Here is a 23,792-nt window from a genome sequence, read left to right as displayed (position 1 = left end):
TTGCATCTACAGCTCCTATGCACACCTATGTGTCTCCATGGTTACAGACTACAAACTAACCTTGTGTAGTCTGATCCTGCATTCATTCTCCCTTCCATCTGTCCCCTACTTCTTTCTAACCTACTGAATATATGATAGCAAGAAGTATGAGTAGATGTATTGTTAGATATATTGAACACACATAAGCGTGTATAGCAAATGGGAATATGTGTAAATCTAATAATAATATATCCTTAGATACCAGTCTAGTCATTATTTCTATGCACTGACATTTTCCTTCCTCTTTTCCAGAGAAAATACAAAGCACAATACGAGAAGCTGAAGCATAAATATACATCAGTTACTGATTCTCCCATCATTTTGCGAGCCAAGAAAGCCTACCTTAACGCTAGTGATGTAAGTCATATATATTAGTTATTGTCTCTTACATAAATGCTATATTTGAATATACAGCGCACCAGAAAACGTGATTCTGAGGTCCACCCTCCAGCTATGCGGAACATGTTCACATCCACTTTTAGGTTATTCCCATCATAGACATTTATGACATATCTACAGGATACGCCATAAATGTTTGATATGTACGAGTCCCACCTCCGCATATTCAGCTGTTTCCGTAACTCCCTACAGAAATGAATGGATGGAGCCACACACATGCGCGACCACCTCTCTGTTCTTTTCCAGGTAGATGCAGTGGCCGGTGGCCGCCTTACCTTGTTGGGGTTGAGGGACAACATTCCAGTAGATAGACGCAAGTCCAGTAAATATGACATAAATGTCTATGATGGGAATACCCGTTTCATTTACTTTAAATCTTTGCTTATATCATTGCACACAGGACATATAATCAATAAGATCTAGTAGATTATTTGTGATCAACCCATAAGAAATAGACTTTAGTGACAGATGATTGGCTCCAAAATCAAGCTCTAAATGGGGTTGTCTTCTGCTGGTCCTTTGGGGACCATTATTGTGTCAGGGCCTAGGCCCACCAGAGGATCATAAGGTACTAAAAAAGTAAACAAATACGTAATTAAACCTCAACTGGCAGGGTGGCCGCATGGGCATTGGCCAGAGTCTGGATTTCTTGGACATATTGGAAGGATACACAGTCCATGAACCCAAATTTGTGTAAAATTGAGGCCCTAAGCGCAACTTTGCCATAAATAATGATATTCATGCCATCTGATATAAATGTAACAACAATTAATTAATAAATTAGAAAAATCATGTATCAGGTATTATTTTCAAGGGGAAATAACGAAACAAATTAATCATAATAATGACATTATTATTTAATAATATGAATTAAATCATTTATATAATATTTAAATTATGATTTTTTCTTTTTTTCTAATTTTCAGCTGCGCTATAAAGAAACCTTTGAGAATGCCAAAGGCAAGTACCATACCGTGAAAGACGCACTGGATATCGTCTATCATCGCAAGGTTACTGACGACATCAGTGACGTATGTATAGAAATACCTTTGGTTCAATATATTAACCTTTTCACTGCCAAGGACGTATGTAATGTCGTGGCGACTCTAAAAATGCTTGCTGCAACTAGAATATAAGGACTACAACTTAGATGGTGTCCAGAATGATTTGCATTCAAATGATATCAGACTCAAAGATCTAGGTGTAATATTTGGGTCCAGCACTCGTTTAAAGTCAAGTAGCAGGATGGCAATTTTACAACGTGGCAGGTGTCTTCTTTCAGAAAATATATGGGTATGGGGGTAAAATATGATTTGTTTTTTATTGTATAATTTAGTTTTTTTTGTGTATGTCAAAAGTATAAAAATTGTTGTGGCAGCGAAAGGTGTTAACCTGTTCCAGTATGGTCCCGCATTTTATATTTGCCTTGTTTGTTTGTTTGTTTTTTTAGGTAAAATATAAAGAGAAGTATGTGAGCCAGTTGGGTGCTTGGAGATCCATCCCCGACCGCCCCGAATACTTCCATCATCGTGCCGTTACAGACTCAGTTAGTGATGTGAGTAGAACAGTTTTCATACTACTAATAGTTACATCATTTCCATTGACAAGGTATTGTTGGTACTAATTAATTTGTTTTTACAAGGGAGATCATATCTTGCATTGGGCTTCCATTGACTATTGTAACCAATTAGAATTGTGCTTTTATTTTTGTACAATAGTCCATAATCTGCATCAGTGATCTCCAACCCGTGGCGGCCAACTGTTGGGAAATTACAACTCCCAGCATGTCCTAACATTGAAAGTGAAGTCACAGGTTGGGGACCATCGCCCTACATACACCTCATGGAACAAAGACAAATATTACATTTTTTTTAAAATATAGTAATTAGGAAAACTTTTGTAGGGGCTAGATGGGGACAATGGTTTTACAATGCTGCTTTCTTAGTTGAGTGAGGTTAGATGCCCTAGGATTTCTCTTAGCAGCCATGAAGTCTTCCGATTGTGTAGGAGGGCACCTATAGACACTACTATATACGACTACTATATACTATTATTAGACACTAAGCATAACTCATCCATCCAAACAGCATTAGGCTCAGTTCACACCTAGTTTTTCAGGCACATCAGTTATATGTCGGGAGTATTCCCCCATGTATGCCTCTGACGTATGCCTCCAACATGTCCCACTGTAGAGCATACAGTTGCATACGTAGGCCATTGACACCCATTGTAAAAAAACAAAAACATATACCGCATGATATAAGCTTTTTACTGCGTCCGCCTGCATAGAAAAGCGTGGTAGACAACGCTTTTCTATACAGTTATAAAATAGATATGTCAACACATACCGGCTCAGCATATTCCATAAGGACACTTTTTTTTTACCATACGCTTAGTGCACAGGGGCCTATAGGCACGTCAAAGAATACATCAGTGAATGACTGAAAAAGGAGATGTGAACTGAGCCTCAGCCAGGCCTCTGATGTCTGGAAGCAATATAATAATATAGAACGTACTACTGGCCGGTCGGTCCATGGAACTATTTATGTGATCATCTCGAGGATAAAAGCTCTTCACAAAAAAAGCTTATTAAAATAGAGAAAATTACATTTTGAAGAGCTGTTAGGCTGATTGGATCGTACCATAAGTATATGACTAACAGGACGTTGTAAAAAAATGCTTAAAAGTAAAAAAACAAAAGCTCAAGCAAAGGAATAATAATAAAATATGATATGATTTGTTTATATCTCATAATATGCTAATAAAATAATAATAATTATTAATTGACATCCAATGTATTTCTGAATAACTGTCTGTACATGTAACAATACTTATGTTGTTATATTCTGTATAATGAAAAAAATCTAATAAAAAGATAAATGTATGTATACATATATATGTATATATGTATGTATGTATATATATATATATATATATATATATATATATATTAATATATATATATTGATATATATTCAAATATAAATGAATGTCTTCATTCATATTGTAGACGTTGTCTCATGAGACCTCCCTTTTCAAATTAAAGCCGGCCTGATAATCACCTGATCGCCGCAGGTCCAGCTTTAGAAACCCCCGGTGATCATGTAATGGACGGCTAACATAATGCGACTCTCCATCTGGCTCATAGAGGACCTTCTATGATGTGCAAAAGAGCGAATTGATTTATGTCATTATAGGTATTGACCTGTTAGAAATCCGACTTTTACATTGATACAGGGTTTTGTCTCTGTTTTCACTATATCGGGAATGCCTTACATTAGGGCTCATGGACCGGTAGGCACTCTTCCATGAGGACTGTATTCTCCTCCTGAAGCAATACTTCCAGGGTAGATTACCTCCATTATATGGCATGTGATAGGTCATGTCTCGATTTTTTTCTCACCGATTTAATATAAATCCATGAGAAAAAATGGACCAGTGGAGGTAAAGTATGGGCCCAAGGGAGTGTATGGCCACCATATTACAAATCTATCTAGTACAAATCTGTATCAAAGGCTATGTAAACCTTTGAAAGTGACATTTATTTTATTTTATTTTTAAAAAAAATCAGTCAGTGTGTTTGGTGCAACTTTATAATGCGTTTTTATTAAAAATTATTTTCACTTTTTGAGATACATCTTCTTTGTATCCTGTATACAGAACAGCTGTATCATTTTCTGAATCCTGCTCCCGTCAGGTCCGCAGGACTGGCGGGTTCTGTGAAAGCGGGTCTCTGACACGCAGGATCCACCTGTTATCCTGCACATCTAAGTTCATAACTTAGATGTGACAGATTCCAGGTGGATCGATATGCAGGACCCACTGACACTGAACCCGTCAGGTGCACAGGACTTGCAGATTCAGGTCTTAGCAAAAGATACAGCTGCTCTGTATACAGGATTCAAAGCAGCTGTATCCCAAAAAGTAAAAAAGGATTTTTGATAAAAACGAATTATAAAGTTGCACCAAACACACTGACTGACAATTTTATAAAGAAAATAAAAATAAATCACTTTCAAAGGACTGCATAGCCTTTAAATTTATGTGCATGAGGTTTAAGGCGGCATATGCCACCCTAATGTAACTAAAGTCTCCGAGTCCCCCGTTTTGTGGCTGAAGACTATTAATGATTAGTAATGACTATTTGATAATGAAATGCTAATCATATGTATTTTTACTTGCAGTTCAAATACAAAGAGGACTTGACCTGGCTGAAGGGTATCGGCTGCTACGCCTGGGACACTCCTGATTTTACTCTTGCAGGACAAAACAAAGCACTGTACAGTGGAGTAAGTATAGAGACATATATCTGACATGGCTGTAAACAGGGCCGGCTCCAGGTTTATGTGGGCCCTTGGGCGACACAGACTCAGTGCCCCGAGATAAGTTAAGCCCTGTTTATGCCCCCATATAGAAGTTAGGCCCAGATTTTGTGCCCCCATATAGAAGTTAGGCCCAGATTTTGTGCCCCCATATATTTAGTGCCCTCTTTTCTTTGTAGATTGTGCCACACAGCCCACCTTGTCAGTAGTGCCACAAAGCCCCTCTCGTAGGTACTACCACGCAGCCCCCCCCTCCCAGGGAGTGCCACACAGCCACCCTCCCTGGTAGTGCCACACAGCCCTACAATGTGCCTCACATTAGCCTCAAAACTATTGATCTCCCACTGAGCATTTATTTGGGGCTTGTTACAGAAATCATTCCTTACTATATACGGAGGAAATGTTATAACCATGTCTATCCTAGAGGAAGCTGCAAACATTAGCCATTTGCATCAGGGGGCAAAGCCAGTAGCAGTGGGGGCCCCATAGAAAATACATAGTACCCCCAATTCATTGTAACCCCCTTCAGCAGGACTTGAAAAGCTTATTAGCTCAGATTATTTTTGCCTCCCATATCATAAGGGAGGCAGGTTAAAAAAATATTTTTTTTTATGAAGTTATAGCCGGGCTCGGTGTGTTGTGCACAATTCACTTTCCCCCATAGGCTGAGGACGCCGGTATTCTGGGTGAGAAAAGCAGCCGCATCCTCTGCACAGCAGAGCTCTGTAATACTTTAGTCATTGCAGTTTAGAATCTTGAAGGATAAAATATTTAAGATAATAGAAAAAACTTATTTCCTTTTAACTGTTTATTTTCCTTTATTCCTCAGCACAAGTACCGCGAGTCCTTCGAAAAGACAAAGTCGGTATTCAAATACACTGCCGATACTCCTCTGTTTAACCACTTCAAATACGCAACTCAGTTGGCAAACGAGGTACGGCGACCACAGAAAAAATGGGCATCAGAATTTTTGTTTAATACCTTAAGGCCAGTAATGAACCTTTGACCATAAGATGCTAATTGCTGGTTAAATTAAATAAATATATATGTATGTATATATATATATATATATATATATATATATATACACACACACATACATATATATATATATATATATATATACATATTTCCTTTACTCCATTATATTATATGATACTATGTTATTTAAGGGCACGTTCAGACGTAGCGGAATTGCAGTTGCATTCCGCTGTGGACAGTCCGCAATGGAATTCTGCAGCAGCCGTTTTTTACATTTCTTTCTATACATTTTTAGGAAACATGCACATTATGTTGCGGAGAAGAAGCGGAATTTCATTGCAGATTTCAGCCTTTGCAATGCAAAAACTGAAATCTGCGGGAAGTCCGCTGTGATATCTGCAACGTCTGAATTACCTGTCAAATATGCAAATGTTGGTGTAGATTAGTTGCGTAATTGCCCCGAATCTGCACCAACATTTGCAGCGGAAACATTCCGCCACGTCTGAACATGGCCTAAAGTTTATTTTCATGAATACAAGTTTAGGGGGTAGTTCTGTACCACCTTAAAAAAAAAATAATAATAATGCATTATTATACATACAAAAATGATACAAAAAAATATGCGAATTGGGCTATAAGCCTGACACTTATATTATAGCTATTACTTAACTATTATATAAAGGGGATAATATGTTACTTTATGCAATAGCTATTTATTAGATATAACATTTACTGATCCTTTTATGCAATATAAAAGAATGAAAGTAATAGTTACAAACTCCTAGTCGCATCTCAGCCCGTGTCACTTTAAATGTAGATCATACATATTTGATTGAGTTAAATGTATGGATTTATAGACTATAATTACTAATTATGTCTTTATTTTCTCTTTTACTTTGGTTTTAGGTAAACTATTAGAATTTTATCTTTATTATTTATATGCAATTAGAAGTTTTTTTTACGGATTTTAGCTTTTTTTATTTTATTATTTATATGCAATTTGAAAGCCGGATTTACAGATATTGTAATATGATTTATGCAGTTAAGAATTTTTTGCTATTAATAATTGTAATTTTTTTTACAAAATTATTTTGAAAATTATTGAGAATATTATATGCATACATATGTGGTTTTTTTTTTAAATTATTAATATAAATGTCAAAGCATCAGGGGCATTATTGTCAGAATGACAATAATGATGATTATTTTTTTTATTATTATTTATTATTATTTTCCATTTCTGAAGTACGAGTGCCATGAAGGTTGTCCAGATAAATATTATTAATATCATTTTTTTTAATTATTATCTTAAAATCCCAAAAATTATCTGAAAAATATGCTGCTATTAAACTATAACCCAATGTGCTATTCTGAGCAGAAATTATACAAAGCTGAATATGAGAAGGAGAAAACACATTACAGCGTTGTGGTGGATGATCCTAGACACCTTCTGGCTAAAAGTGCAAGTGAACAGATTAGTCAGGTAACGAAGTTGCCCGGTAGTGGCGGCACATCGTGGCTGGTGGCCATTCTGTCCTTCGTCTGTGTAGGGTGTCTTCAGGCTAGGATGTCTTATTTTCATATGTGGTCGCCACTCAAATGTCTCAAACATATTTGAGTGAGCATTTAAAGAATGCTTTATGTACTCTGAAATAAACATGGCAAACTTTCCTCGCAAGGCTAGAAACCGGATCAAAGGAAAATATACAGATCTGAAATTATAACATTAATGAAAAAAAAATTATATAAAAAAAAAAGGTTAAAAAAATATAAAAAAAAACTATAGCAAAAAACAAAAAAAAACAAAAATGGTATTGTTTGCCAGGTTTTACCTTAGTACATGGAGTTTCTCCGCCTACATCCCTTCGTATGCATTTTAAGGGATCTAGTGCTGTCTTACATGTCTTTTCTGTACCCCGTTGGTCTTTGCATGAACAGAAAAAGTACAAATCTAACGCCAAGAGGCTGCTCCAACATGGATGCAATGAAATTCAAAGGCCAGATATGTTACGGGCAATTTACAACACCAGTATGTGGAGTCAGGTAATATGAAAAGTGAAAAGACGTGTTTCATTTTACGCTATGTCAAATATTAAAAGCAGCAGCTTTCGTCTTACCCATAAGAATGCTGCCATACTGCGGACTAATACAGCAATAATATGCCACACTCTTAGACTAGATGCAATTAATCTTAGAATAACTACAGAAATGAAATGCTGTAATATTAAATGCAACTGTGTGTATATATTTCACAAAGGGTTGTCCAGGATTAGAGAAAAAAAAGCGGCTTTTTTCTAAAACAGCGCCACACCTGTCCAGGGGTTGTGTCTGGTATTGCAGCTAAACTCCATTGAAGCGAATGGGGCTGAGCTGCAATGCCACACACAACCTGTGGACAGGTGTGGTGCTGTTTTTGGAAGAAAGCAGGGATGTTTTTCTAATGTTGGACAACCTTTTTAACAGAAATGATTCTAAGGCTCTGTTCACATTGGCATTTCGTTCCATTCCGCCGAGCATCTGGTGATTTTGAGAGCAAAAAATAGCATAGTCTCAAAAACATCTGTCAATATCACCGGAAACATGACGGAAACCTAATGGACCCTATTATAAGTCATTGGGATCCAACAGGATTTTTTTGGGTTGCATTTGACAGTGAATCTGTCATACCGGTCATGGCTCAAAAACATCCTAGGAAAAAAGATTGATTGCCGTCCTGTTAGCCCCAACAACCCATTTAGTCATATTACATTCCAAAATATATATAAATCAAAATAAAAAATGATACTACAATTATATTCTACAATTTGGTACATTGAGACGTATAACAAGAATTTCGCTTAGAATTAAGCCACAAACTAAGAGTGCCAAAATACATTACGTACCAGTCCTATGTCTAGGAGCCCCATCAAAAAATCCTAGAAGACCAATTTTGAGGGTATAATCAGAGTTAGAACTTACCAATATTGTAGATACAAGAGCCTACTGTCTACACTCCCTGTTTCTCCATATTAACATATATGCTCAGATAATACTAATTTTACATATTGAACGATTGTCTGGTAGATGTTATGTCCTAAATCCTAAAGGGATTGAATGAGATCAGAAAAAGGTCTACTTTTATTTCCCCCAAAAAACAGCACCACCCTACTTGCACTGGCTATATCTGGTATTGCAAGTCGACCCCATTCACTCAAAAACTGCAATATCGGATAAGAGTGATGCTGTTTCTGTAAATAATAAAGACACTATTTTTCTATAACCCAATATAGTGGAAATATTTGGGATTTAAACCTGAATGTCCATCTATTTTTTAGTAAAGATTTGGTCTAGGTGATCATGATAACCTTAGGCTGGGTTCCCACACACACAGTTTTGATACAGTTTTTGGTACTGCGTGTGTTATCCTGGCCTTAAAGATCATCGAACACGTAAGTCGACAAGATAGGGAATTATATTTCCACTTTTTTTAAAGGGGAAATGTCCTTTAATTGTAATGTCATGTATCAAAAATCCATCCCAATCCAATGCGGTATATTAATATATCGACCACATGATGTATAGAGAGGGCTCAGAATGCCCAATCAGCACAATGTATGCGGAGGTCAGGTCTAACTGCAAATGTCACCTGTTACATAATGAACAATGAGCGATGTAATCCTCCTCGCTGGTGGAGCAGATCGTTGTAGTGCCGACCAGGCCCCGCTTACCGTGATGTGCACAATGTCTCTGCCACTTGTTCAGTTCATCGGATAAGTAACAGCTTCTGTGTAGAAGAAATCTCATCTGGACTGATCACACGGACAGGCAAGTGTCATTTTGTCACTAAGGAGATCTAACGTGGGAGTGAAGAGACTGCACAACTACAATCAAATAATCCTCAGTCTGAATGGGATGAGACAGGTAGCACTGCACATCCATCGGGGTTCAGAGACATGGGGAGAACGCCATTATTTCTGTCAATTTAATTAAACATTGTGGCAGAAAACCCCCGAGCGCAGCGATCACATCCACCCCCTCAGGTCGCATGCTATTTGTTTCAGAAAAGTTGTCCGTTTCTGTTATAGATGTGAATATTTAGGGTCTGGTGTCCGTGGTAGACGTTTCTATGTTTTGCATGGTGTGGGAATGCTTCAGCTGGACTGCTGCATAAGATTGATGGTCTTCTGACTTAGTCATATAAGATATATGTAGATTTAGTAAGAACATGTTGTTTTGACTATCATCTACAGTGCAATGGTAACTTATTCTATGTTAGACTGCACTATACTTCATTATATACTAACTGATGCTATACTCTACCACACTATATTATACGTAATATATTACGCTCTAATATATTATACCATATCACACATTAATATACTACATTATATACTAACTGATGTTATAATAGACTGGATCATATTATACTGCACTATGCTATGTTATACCACATATCAATATACTTTACAATATACTAACTGACCCTATACTACACTAAATTATATTATACCACACTATACTATATTATACCATAGCGCATTATATACTAACTGATGTTATAATAGACTAGATCATACTATACTACACTATAATATATTAGTTTACATATCAATATACTTTATTATATACTAAATGACCCTATAATACACTACACAATACTATATAATATTATACCATATCACATATTAATATACTTTATTATATACTAACTGATGCTATGCTGCTACCATTATAGTATACCATATATCAATATACTACATTATATACTACCTGTTCCTATATTATTATATACTACAGTAGATTATTCTACACTATACCCTGTACTCAACATTAAACTTTTCTATACTATACTATAGCACATTATACCAAATTCTAATATACTACATTATATACTACCTGATGTTATACTATACTGTATACTACAAAACAACTGAAACGAAACAAACAGAAAACACCTATAAATATTTAGATGCCTCATGCGTATAATAAAACAAAATAAGGGTGTTTGCTGAGCCTGGTGTATATGACTGTGTGCTTCTCTCTATAGTGGAAGTACAGGGAGAACTATGAAAAGGGAAAAGACAAATACACGTCAGTCATAGACACCCCCGAGCACAACCGCGCTCAGAAGGCCGGAAAACAGAGCAGTGACGTGAGTATTGTGATAGGTTCCTCTTGTAAGTAGACAGGGGTATGGTGTCCATAGACTACCTAGGTATATGAACTCACCAAGAGCGAATGAAGTATTTTTAAAGGGGGTTTCCACACATGTTGGACATGGCGAAATTCCCTCTGATTATACTCACTTTGCCAACTTTTTACATGTACTAAACCAAACATATTTTTGGAATGGAATGGTTTAGGGGATTAGTGATACTATACCTGTAATATTCATTAAAGGCTTATCGTGGTATAGCTGGAAATACCAAGTATTTCTGGTGGTCTAGGGTGATAAAGGGGTTAATGGCAATATCCATTATCCATGATGATCTATGTTGGTTGCAGGAATTAACAACTAATATGCCTGATGGTGTGGGATGGTGACGGGGTTAATGGTGCTGGTCTATGGCAGGAAAGAGTACCTAGATTTAATACAGGAAGGAGATTATTTACATAAGGTCAGAAAAAAAAATTCAAATATAATTATATACTAATAATATAAGGTACTTACCCTTTGAAATGCCCACTGGTCCAGCGCTGACACTGGTGACTCTGGTGCCTCTGGTGCACCGCCCTTAAAATGTGCCAGTATTAATAAATTTTCCATAATGTTTTTTAGTATTTCAGCTTCCATGGTCTAATGGGGGAAATATTGGAATGTGACCCATCAACAAAACTAATGTTTGACTCTATTGTGTATAATAACATTTTTGAAAGTATTCAAATTTAGGATTTTTGGAAAATTCGAAGACACCAGTATTGCAGTTTTATTTTTTTTTAAATTGCAGTCGCCATATGAAGTTCTTAAACAAGAAAAATAATTGTCCCTGCAATCTGTAATCAACAAATCTTCCCGGTTCTGTTACTAAGCTATTCGGATTAGTTATTTGATGTAATAGAAATTGGGTTTTCCATATGTACTAATGTTTTTGATGTGACATTACAGATTATTTACAAAATGGATTGGAACAAAGCCAAGGCCAAAAGCTACACCACGATCCACGACACGCCATCACTGATACATGCTCGCAAGGTCAAAGACAAGATCAGTGAGGTAAGTAATAACCTGATAATAGCCAAGCTGGAATTATAGCTCGTCCATAATGGACTGGAAATTAGGAACAGACTTCACCTTCTTCTCCGAACTGAAGCTGACCACAAGTGACAATAATTATATCGATCAGTAATTGATTTTGTCTTTCACAGCTGAAATATAAAGAACTGTATGAGAAGAGCAGAGGGCACTGTACCATGGTGGGCGATGCCGTGCAGATCAAGACGGCCAAAGAAGCCTACAAATCCATTAGCAATGTAAGTTGTCGCTATGCTAGCTCTCATTATAAGCCCCGTCTCCTCTATCTGGACATTGATCCTCTACATTATTCCTGTTTTCGTATAGCTGGATTACAAGAAGAAGTATGAAGCCACAAAGGCTCAATGGCAATGGACTGTCGATAGACCCGACTTTCTGCAAAATGCGAAATCATCTTTGCAGCAGAGTGATGTAAGCGGCTTAGTTCTTGGAGACGACTAGACAACATAATACCGGTCCATTATTCAGTATTAAAGGATTTCATTAATTTTTAGTGCTTACCAAATGTTCATACAGGTCCTTACATGTGGCAATTTCCCCCCCAATGTGATCCAATATGAGAACACTGGTCATTAAAGGGTCATACATGGACAGTCATTCCAAATATTGTTCGTGGACATTGCTGCACATGTATTTTCTCATACGATATCTGATTCAGTATCGAATGAGAAAAATTTACAGGAAGTCCTAAGTCTGTTGAAAAATTAGAGAAATTTTGGAAGGAAATTTTTAAAAAAATATCATGATTTATTGTCTTTCGGGGGTTGTATTGTCAACAATCAGGACCAACCTGAGCACCAGGCAAACATTAGCGGATGCCAGGGTCCGCTGGGCTCGGGGGAACCATGGTGTTCTGGTCAAAGCTAATGGTGGGGTAGACAATGGGCCTAATTTGACTTTGTAGCCCAAATGCCCACTTTCAGCTGGAGCCAGTACTTTTAACAAATATCTTTATACATGCAGTACTACAGGTATATAGTCATACCCTGGTCCAGGTACCCATGAGAACCCAAAGGCACCATATGCAATAAAAGTCAACAGTTGTATCAATGAGCAGCTAGACTGGTCCAATAAGGTGTATTTCCTTGCATGTGATGTTTTTGGGGGGACCTGGTACCAATTTTGTATTGGGGTCCACTATGCCTCTATCTGCATGTCAGTTCTTATCATCTCCATATCAGTTTTCATATTAAATCACATATGACATTATTTCCCAGTATGAATACAAACTGGATAGAGAGTTCCAGAAAGGATGCAAGCTCTCAGTCACCGACGACATGGATACTGTCCTGGCCCTCAAGAATGCAGAAATGAACAGTAATGTAAGTAATCAACAAAAACATCAACTCATTCGATTGTTAGATATTTAGAAATTAACATTAAGGGATTGAAAACTCTTATCTAAAGTTGGGGGAAGGCCTGTCCAGTATCAATATTTCCCTTACTGCAAAGCATCAGGGTAGTAAATTTCAAGATCATAGATTTAGATTTGTTAAAGGCTATGGACACCTTTGGGGCAATATTTTATTTTTATATTTTTTTAATTATTGCCTGTATTTTGGTCCCCAAAAAATAATTTTTGAAATAGTTTTTGTTTTTTGGTTGTTGTTTATTTTTTTTAAATCTGAACCTTTTTACATTCTGCAGCCTGCATGGAGTCCAATACAAAGCAGGCTGCATAATGCCATTCACTGTGAAATCCAATAGTCGGGGTCAATCTCCAGTGGCTCCTGTGATTTCCTGAACACTGATCTAAACTAAAATTGAATCAAATAAAAAAATTATATATAGCCCAAAATACATGCAAGAAAAATAACAACGTCGCCCAAAATTTGTCCATAAACTTTAATGGACGATTTATATATATAATGCTGTATTTATTGCACACATATACATATATTATATTGGCGGGCATTATCTTTCCAATAAAAAAGGTTGTTTTAATGTAGTTTAAGTTGAGATAGTTTATATGTTTTTTTAAATTCTTCATCCTTCAATATATTGGACTGTAAAGATGCGTCTCATAATATTCGGTCTTAAAGTGATTCCCCACCTTTCAAACACAATGTAATTTTATGTCCAACATTCTGTGCTGATTAATTTCTTAAACTATTTTTTATAGCGGTCACAGTTTATTCTAATCCAAAACTGTAAATCCCCTGCATAGACAGTATGTTTTATTTTATCTGTAGGGGATTTGGTGCTTTGTATCAGGGAAAACTGGACTTTAACCACTATAAAGATATATAGCCCAACATTTTAGACCTTTTTAGATTTATAAAAAAAAAGTGATCACCGGCGTCTTCACTTTAAAAGTCTTAAGAGTTCTGTGCATTTCTAATCCACTGGTGCAGTTTATGTAATATAACTGATATTTTGGTGGCATTGCAGGTGAAATATAAGAAGAGATATGAAAAAGGAACGTACCAAGGAGAATTTGGAGTTGTTTCAGATACACCTCAGATCCTCCATGCTAAATCGGTCAGCACTCTTGTATCTGATGTAAGTTCCTGCCAGATGCCAAACACCAAACAATGAAAAGCTCAGATTGGGCACCACTTAAGACCTCCACCTAATGCACAACACTTCTATTTTTTTCAGAAATGTCTTTATTAGATTTGGTAACAATCATGGTAACAATCGACTGCAATTAAATTTCTATTCAATCCAAAATAAAATAATGAAACTTTTGTGCAGAACGATCACAAAATATGACAGAATAGCGGAGCTCTGATTTTCTGACTTGATAAATGGTATCATTCTGTCTATATGTAGTCACCACTAGGGGGAGCTAACTAAATATAGATGTGTACAGCTAGTACTGAAATCAACAATGAAAAATTGACTGGTAGAAAATGAAATCTGTATTTTTTTTTTTTTTCCAGAACAAATACAAGGAGGAAGGGAAGAAGCAACTGCAACATGGCACATTTACAACCCTGCCTGAGACACGAGACACGGCTCATGTCAAAGAAGTGACTAAGATTGTTAGTGAGGTGAGCATGGCATCTTACAAAAGTGTGATTGTAATAAATAGTGGAAGTCATGAGACCATTATGACTATTAACAGTTATTAGTGTGGAGGGCTAATCAGTCGACTTCAGGGGGTTGTTTAGCGGCCACTAACATATGCATCATATTAAAGGGGATGTCCAGGATTAGAAAAACATGGCTGATTTCTTCCAGAAACAGAATCACACCTGTCCATGGCTTGTGTCTGGTATTGCAGCTTAGGTCCACTGAAGTGAATGGGGCTGAGATGCAATACTGCACACAACCTGTGAAGAGGTGGGACACTGTTCCTGTACAGCCCCTTTATGCATGTGACCAACTCCAAGGGCATCCACCAAGGCGGCATTGGATGGTTACACCGTGCCTGTCCTTCATCTATACAGAACCTGTGTATTGTAATCGTTGTTGTTATCATTGTACACAGGACATATCATTAATAAGATCTATTAGGGTATTTGTAAATCATCCTTTAAAAAAATGGACCCTAGTGGCAAGTGATTGGCTCCACAGTCAGCTCCAAATGGGATTGCCTTCTGCTGGACCATAAACGTGTCGGAGCATGGGCCCACCAGAGGATTCTCTGGTGATCCAGTCCGACCTGGCACTAAGGTGATCCATCTTTGTCAAATCTTATAGAGGATTTCCAGCCAAATCTTAAACATGTTCATAAATTAGTAGATCAGCAACCAAAGTTTGGTAATTAAGTTTTATTCACTAAAAAGATATTGCCGTTTCGTAGGGAAGTGCAGCCATATCGGTTGTCACCATTGAATTAGGCTTTGTTTTTATCTGCATTGGAGGCTCCGTTAAGGGGTCTCTGTCACAGAAGCAGTAAAAAATGCCAAACAAAATAGCACAGCATGCTGCGCTATTTTGTTTGGTAAAATGACGGAAACCATGGCGGAAACCCGACGGAAACCCATTAAAGTCAATGAGTTCCGTCGGCCAGTGTCCATCATGCAACAGATCCGGTGTTTCTGGTATATTTGTTGCTCTGCTCCTATGATGGAGCAGAGCTACGAAAATACCGAACCCAGATGTGAACAAAGACTTATCATTTCAAAAACTCTTGAGAAGAGAAATGTATGGCCAGATGCGGCTTCCCCCGGGGATTGCTGATCAGCTGGAACGGCTTCATTTTAAAAAGGGGTTGTCTTGATGAAACATTAATAGATATTTATTTATTAACTAAAGGACCTAGAAGAATGACATCCTAAAATTTACTGATTTATATATTTATTGAATTACACAATTGTTTTTTTTATCTTCTTTTGTGTAATCCATATTTTTTTAGAAACAATATAAAGAAAAGTTCCAGAAGGATAAGGGCAAGTCCAACTATGCCATCATGCAGGAACCACCTGAGGTGAAACATGCGATGGAAGTTGCCAAAGCCCAAAGTAATGTGAGTAAATGATAAAATGCAACATATTTTGTGGGTTATATGCTACATATAAAGTAAACGTGGTCCTGGTGGGTTATCAAAAATGAAAAATATATATAGGCAGAAGGGGTCTATAGTTTGATCATCACCAACACACCCCAGTTTGACTGCTACATGATGAAGACAGCGCTAGATTTTGTAGGATTATAGTTCATGCTGATTGTATAGTATATATACCTATGTTTCGAAAAATTGTATTGCAAGGTACATTGGCCAGGCAAATGACATTTCCGCATGCAAGGACTTCTCTACCTGGAGGAGTCCATATTACGTAGTCTTATCTACTCTGACCACTAATGGTGGCTCCAAGAGGCCAAGACAACAATCTGATCTCCTGTTGCGCGGCCCTATTTAGACAATGTTGTAAAGAAGTACATAGAAAGTTGACTAATAGTTTATAATGTTTTTGTATTTATCTAATGTTCTGCATGATAGAAAGCCAAATATGGAAAAATGACTCGTAAATTAATTTTGCAGGTGTCATACAGGAAAGATGCCAAAGCTAACCTCAACTACACCTCTATTGTCGATAGACCTGACATTAAGAAAGCAACCGAGGTGGCCAAGCTGGTCAGCAATGTGAGTACCCAGTTTTTATATAGTTAATGATACAGGGTTACATGTGTGTAATATAATATAACATGCTCCACGTCTCTTTTAGATCCAGTACAAAGCAAAGGCTAAAGAAGAAGCTGGCCGTGGTATCACTACCCTGGGACGACCTGACATTGAGTTAGCCCAAGAGGTGTCCAAACTTACAAGCCAAGTAAGACCTAATGGGGCATTTGTACCCTGGCCACTAAAATAATAAAAAGAAAACAACGTATTAAAGAACACTTTACACATTTGGCCTGTGACCCCAAATCACTCAAATAAAACATTTCAAAATATACTTATTGGTGGGAAAATCTGCATCTACCCTACCACCCTCCCTGGGACACTAAGAACGTTAACAAAGTACTCCTATCCCAACTGAATCTTAGTGTTCATGGAACTTTTGAGCAGATTGGCTATAAGCCCCTGTAGTTCAAAGAATTTGTAGATTTCTTGGAAATTCAGTCATTAAAATTGTAATAATCTAATGGGGGAAGTCTGCTCGTCTATGGCCATTGATTTGAAATTACAAGCTAAAAATAAAATAAAAAAGTTTAATTATCTGAAGGAAACCTATTGTACTTATCTCCAATCGTGTATGTAACTCTAGATCACAACTGGTAATTACTGGGGATATTACCACTTATGAGGCAACCCCTGGACTGTGGACAAATTAAAAAATTACAAAACAAAACGTAACAATTTTTTACAAAAATTTTAATAATTGTAAAAGCATTATCTTGTATAACCATGCCTTGTTTTCATCCATATTCAGAGGAGCTAGGCCAATGGATACTCCAATGTCCTCTGAGGCTGGAGGAGACCTAACATGCTTTACTAATCCAATGTTTTGCTGCATATTGTAGGCTGAGTATGCCAAAGGAAAACTGTGGGGCCACGGAGCAGCATCTTATGACACTCCCATGATGCGGACACTTAAGAAAGCTAATGATCTCACTAGTAATGTAAGATGAGCATGTTCGTCAATGCATTGGTTTTTCAATATATAGGGTGACTTATGTGGTGCATTGCCTGTGCTCTATTTTTTCTCTGCAAGATTTTTAAAATTCCATAAAATTGCAGTTTTCTCCTTTAAAACATGATAAAAATTGAATTTGAACAAATTAAAAAAATAATAATAATTCTCGGCCAATCATGGAAAAGCATGCAACCAGTATTAGTAATTCATTTTATGATTAGATCTCATCAGACTCTACTAATAAATGCCGTTTTTGCCACAACTTTTGCTATTATAGCTAAAGATTTTACTGTAATTAGAAAAAACTTAAAAAGTGGCAAAACAAATGGAAAAAAAATATCTGCAAAAACAGCACTAAAATGGAATGTGGGAACACACCCTAAGGCCTTTTTCACACTGGTGTATTGTCCTTTAACTGTTCATATTCCAGGTGTAACACCCAACATCCACATGGTTCCACTAAACTGAACTTATAGCACTTTAGGGGTTCATGGTGCTGTAAATTCAGTTGAGTAGAACAGCGTTGGGGTCTGGGTACAATACCCCCGTATGAATGAGGCCTAAGTGGCTTTAATTCATGGGACACCTACAATTGTTTGCTGTTACATGTTTTAATGGGAAACTGCTTCTTTGTAATGTAAATTGACAGCAAAACTTTATAAGTGTCCATCGTGCATGCTGGAGTAAAAGTTGCCTGTTGTTGTTTTTTGTAAGTCACAGACAACTTTTTGTATATCTGCACATTGATTTATTTCATGTACCTTATATGTGCTGTCAAATTTAGTTTGTAGTAAGTGCACAATATTTTAGTGAAGTCGTGTTAAATTACCCTTTATAGCAGTGGTCTCCAACCTGTAGCTAACAAGCTGTTGGGAGATTACAACTCCCAGCATGCTCTGACAAACTACAGGTGTCTGGGCAAGCTGAGAGTTGTAGTTTCCCAACAACTGGAAAACTTAATGTTAAAGATTACTGGTTTACAGTATAATGTAATAGATGTACATCATTTCAATGAATGGGTGTTGAGGTTTGTTTGTATTTTTTTTTTTTTTTAAATATATTCTAGGTTTTTGTACATTTTTATTTATTTATTTTTTATGTCTCTCGCATGCATTCCGCAATTTTAAATCATAAATAATGTGCATTTGTTTGTACTTAGTAAATGAATCGAACCAAATATTTTTACTGCAAGTAATTAGACCTCTATTTTTCATATCCAAATGTTTAACTTTTTGGGAATTTCTTTTTCGAACAAAAATTGCTTTTCAGCTCATTTCTTGTTCAAATTCTTACACAGAATGCACATCATTTTGCCCTTTTATTTGATATCCTGCACTTTTTTTTTTTTTTTTACATACATAAACAGGCTTATCATATATATTTGTTAGGTAATGATTTGGAGAATGTTTCTGCAAGAATCTTTACATTTTACTTGTTGTTATTATTATGTCTGCCTTTATTTTAGGTGTTTCCGTCTCACGAGAATATAGGAATTCTTTTCACGATTTTGCTTAATTTGACATTCATGATATTACTCAACAGGTGAAGTACAAGGAAAACTTTTCAAAAGATAAGGGCAAGAAACCTCAATACGACCACAAGGAGGCCCAAATTTACCAGACAATGAAGGACGCAAACACATTTGCTAGTGAGGTAAATTATAAGATGGCAAAGCTGTCAAATGGAGCATTAGATATTTATTTTAAATAACACATTAGACCCGATTTATCAAAACTGTCAAACAGAAAAACCGACCTTATTACCCATAGCAACCAATCACAGTACAGCTTTTATTTTCCCAAAAAAATGTATGGAATGAAAGCTGAGCTCTGATTGGTTCCTGTTGGCAACAAGGCCATTTTTTTTTTACTTTTTGGACAGTTTTCGGAAATGAGGCTCATTGTTATTTATTTTTTATATATGCTTTAGGCTGACAATTTTTTTTTCATCATTTGATTGTAGGTTAAATATAAGGCCGACCTTAAGAAGCTCCACAAACCAGTGACAGATATGGCGGAATCCTTGAACATGCAGCATATCACTAGTACAAGCAAATTATCAAGTGATGTAAGTCCCAAACCAAAAATAATCACTTTACCTCCATAATCCTCACTTCTATTTCTTCCTGCTATAACCGATGAAGCTAATTGCTCTGCATTTCGTCTTGGGCCTCAGTTGGTAGCTATCCTTTTCTTATTTACCCACCTAATTTCCATTCAGCTCTTTACTAGATATTAATAAAGCTGAGCTCGTTAAACTGAACGTGAATCTCCACCCTTTATAATCTTGTTGTTTTTTTGGGGTTCAAAATTCTGTGCTGATTAATTTCTTAATATAATTTTAGAGTGGTTATAGTTAAAACACAGAGCTCCGAATGCCCTGCTTAGACATAGATTTAAAACTTAAAGAAGAGCTCCAGTGTAAACACAACTTTCCATGTCTGCACCCCCCACCTGACTGTATTCCGCACTCTACACTTCTGTTATATATACTCTACTTACTTTTTGAACTGCTGCCTTGTCTGTGTTTTAAAAAAGCCTCCATCTTGATTCTCAGATTTCCCCAGCTTTCTCTTCCTTTCTGCTTTGCTATCAATCCTATGATGCTTCAGCACAGCATCACATGACCAGCTAAAGACCATACCATTTCTGCATGCTGGGGGACACTGCGATTATCATTTTCTCAATATTCTCCTAAATAAGCTAACAAACCATAAGTATACACACAGGGATGCTGCACTATATTCTTCTACATTATACCTGTGTGACAGGAACCTGTCCAAGTATCAGTGGTAGCTGATGATAGACATTTCTGTCGCCCCGTGTGCAAAACTAGTGTGGTAAAGGAACTGCTAAGGCCTGTGATGGGTGACACATAGATCTCCATAGACTCAAGTAGAGAAAGTGTGTCACTGAGCCTGATTCACACTGCTGCTAAGCAACCATCCCAGTCTGATATATAGAGATAGAAGCAGCAAGAAAAATAACAGATGAGATTGACACATGGAATACCATAATGGTACACATGGGAAAGTTTAGTTTTGGCCGGAGTGTCCCTTTAACATTTATTTTGCCTGAAGTCACCACTAGAGGGAGATAAGGAGCTACTGCATACTGGTTTATTATTGAGTTCAGTGTATAGACTGTATGCAGCAAGCTCCCTCTAGTGGTGGCTGCAGACAGAATTCTACCATTTATCTCTATGTCTATGCAGGGGATTTGGAGCTCTGTATAAAAAAATCTTAGATGACTATGAAGATATAGTAAGAAATTAAATCAGTGCATACTATTGAACCAATTTAGACAAAAATAACAAAATGGTATTTAAGGGTAGACCCTTATTTTACGTTACAAAATAATGAGCATAACCACTAATTCAAATAGTCCTTAACTATTTTCATTCTTTTATTCATTCAAATTAACTATGCTGAATAATATTTCAGATATTTTAATATAACAACTATTAGACAAAATAATATAGTCATTAATAATTCTAAATAATTTATAAACCAAAATAAAATCCCTGTAACCTATTTATTTTTCTAATAATAATACAGTAGTTTGGATATTTCTTTTCATAACCTTAATTTTGGTTTGATTTCTCCTCTCACAAAAGTGACATTTAAAAAAAATAATAATATCATTTATCAAAACGTCAACGTATATATGAGAAAAAAAAAGTAATATTTTATTTTTATGGATATTTTTAGCAGGATTCAACCAACCGATATATATTATATAAGAAACGAAAGAACAAGGCTAATTGTATTTTATATTAATATTATTTAGATAAATCCTTAAATATTGATGTATGTATTACTAGAATTATATTAAGCGCTGCAGAAAAGGTTGGCGCTATATAAAGATTATTATATTATTTTTATTATTTTCTAGCATTATTATTTAATTAGATTATTTTAAATTAATGTCGCAAAATAACCTTGGGTCCAATAGCAGACAGATGACTTGTTAGGCTATGATTGAGGCAGTTTTTGACACTTCCCTTCAGTACCGGTACAAGAAGGAATATCGGAAGAGTAAGGGTCACTACCAAATAGTGCCTGATACACTTGAACAAGTTCATGTAAAGGAGGCCACGGAACTGCAGAGCATAGTAAGTCTAATACTGTATGGAAATTCTATCCTTATGATGTATTGTATGAATTTAAGGCCTAACAAGGACCCGAAATCGCTCCCCGATAGGCACCGTATTCTCCTCTAAACGCAATCCTTCCATATGAATCTGTTAGAAAACCTCCATATAACATTGAACCAGTATGGGCACCGTATTATGGACTCATACAGCGTGAATACATAATACGGTCATTTACATGAGGCCTAATGGATTCATTTTATTGGCTCTCTGAATAATTACTTAATATTAAAATATTTAATTAATCAATACAGTAATTTTATATCATTCATTTATCCATATAAATTGAATCCATTTAATCAATAAATAACACAGTACACATTTGAAAAAAAAAGGAAAAAATGTAAAATGGTTTAAAGGGAACCTACTATTTTATGCCACCTAAACTGCTGTAACCACAATATAGTCGATGGAAAAATATTTGTAAGTTATACCCATGTCTGCCACCAATGCTGGCCATTGAGAAAGACTATTGTGGCACACATGGGTATCTTCAGAAAAAACTCTCCAGCACCTATATCGCATTTGAAGGGGCATAAAACAGCCGACAGGTTTCCTTAAATAAAACAAAACAAAAAAAAAACAGTATGGTATTACACCTTTTTTTTGTTTTATTTCCAAAAAAGACATTACTAAGGACCTGTTCACATTACATTTCGCCTACATTTAGAATGTACAACAAGAAAGCTCCCAACGTACGTACTAAATGTGATATTTGGACTCCATTATCTCGACGGAGGCCAAAAGAGTGTCCTAATGGGTTCCGTCGGGTGGTACCGTATATGTTGGCATATAGTTTTTTTTTATTTTAGCTATGGAACAGCCTACTAGACGACACTATTCCATACACAGGATTCCGAAAAAAAAAGTATACATTTTTTTTTTTTTTTTTAACATGGGAGCCTATAGGTAACGTCATGAGTATTTCAATAGCTTTTCATGACATATAAGTGAAACGCGTATGCGTTGAACATAATGTAATGTGAAAGGGGCCTAACAAATATTATATCTTTATCAACCAAACTGAAAAAAAATAATTGCAAGCTTTCCATGCACAAAAGTCTTTTTGAAAAATTTGCAAATACCATTTTCACCAACAGCAAAGAGAACAAGGAGTCATTTATTTGTAACATGATTTTTTTTTTTTTGTAATGTCTTGTATCAAAGACTCATTTCCTTTGTTATATTTTTCGACAGTGGAGAAGACAAGTAGTATATACATCTTTTTTTAGTATTTTTCATAAAGATAAAATCTCTTGAACTTTTATAAATGAAGCTACTGTGAAATAACTATTATCTGCTGCCCAGTATGTTCCAAAATTAGAAATCTCCTACAGATATTGCTCTGCTCCTGAAAATAATTTTTTCCTAAAGTAATTGAAAAGTGTGAGATTGTTAACTATTTACTAAGATAACCGGGAGTGAAAATGGTATTTACTAAAAATGTATATCTAAGGCTTCGTTCACATCTGCGTCAGGGTCCCGTTCTGACGTTCCGTCTGAGCTTCCCGTCAGAACGGGACCCTGACTGAAACAAATGAACACCATAGGTTTCCGTTTGCATCACCATTGATTTCAATGGTCATGGATCCGGTGCCAATGGTTTCCGTTTGTCTCAGTTGAGTAAGGGTTCCG

At 36.2% G+C, this 23,792-nt stretch overlaps 1 protein-coding gene across 1 annotated transcript in view; it reads left to right on the top strand.

The window, feature by feature from the left end:
• The window catches only part of NEB (nebulin), a 156,666-nt gene that overhangs the window by 109,574 nt on the left and 23,300 nt on the right, over positions 1-23,792 (top strand). The window contains exons 105-124 of the mRNA XM_075831032.1: positions 292-396; positions 1,365-1,469; positions 1,889-1,993; positions 4,623-4,727; positions 5,590-5,694; positions 7,120-7,224; positions 10,771-10,875; positions 11,830-11,937; positions 12,090-12,194; positions 12,283-12,387; positions 13,194-13,298; positions 14,368-14,478; positions 14,862-14,972; positions 16,283-16,393; positions 16,910-17,011; positions 17,094-17,198; positions 17,893-17,991; positions 19,548-19,658; positions 19,968-20,072; positions 22,014-22,118. Coding sequence (XP_075687147.1) covers positions 292-396; positions 1,365-1,469; positions 1,889-1,993; positions 4,623-4,727; positions 5,590-5,694; positions 7,120-7,224; positions 10,771-10,875; positions 11,830-11,937; positions 12,090-12,194; positions 12,283-12,387; positions 13,194-13,298; positions 14,368-14,478; positions 14,862-14,972; positions 16,283-16,393; positions 16,910-17,011; positions 17,094-17,198; positions 17,893-17,991; positions 19,548-19,658; positions 19,968-20,072; positions 22,014-22,118 — 2,118 coding nt within the window. The remainder of the gene's footprint in view (positions 1-291; positions 397-1,364; positions 1,470-1,888; positions 1,994-4,622; positions 4,728-5,589; positions 5,695-7,119; positions 7,225-10,770; positions 10,876-11,829; positions 11,938-12,089; positions 12,195-12,282; positions 12,388-13,193; positions 13,299-14,367; positions 14,479-14,861; positions 14,973-16,282; positions 16,394-16,909; positions 17,012-17,093; positions 17,199-17,892; positions 17,992-19,547; positions 19,659-19,967; positions 20,073-22,013; positions 22,119-23,792) is intronic.

The sequence above is a fragment of the Rhinoderma darwinii genome, chromosome 6 (assembly GCF_050947455.1).
Source record: "Rhinoderma darwinii isolate aRhiDar2 chromosome 6, aRhiDar2.hap1, whole genome shotgun sequence".
Taxonomy (NCBI): Eukaryota; Metazoa; Chordata; class Amphibia; order Anura; family Rhinodermatidae; genus Rhinoderma; species Rhinoderma darwinii.
The sequence above is the reverse complement of the archived record's forward strand: the minus strand, read 5'-3'. Positions and strand labels throughout refer to the sequence as shown.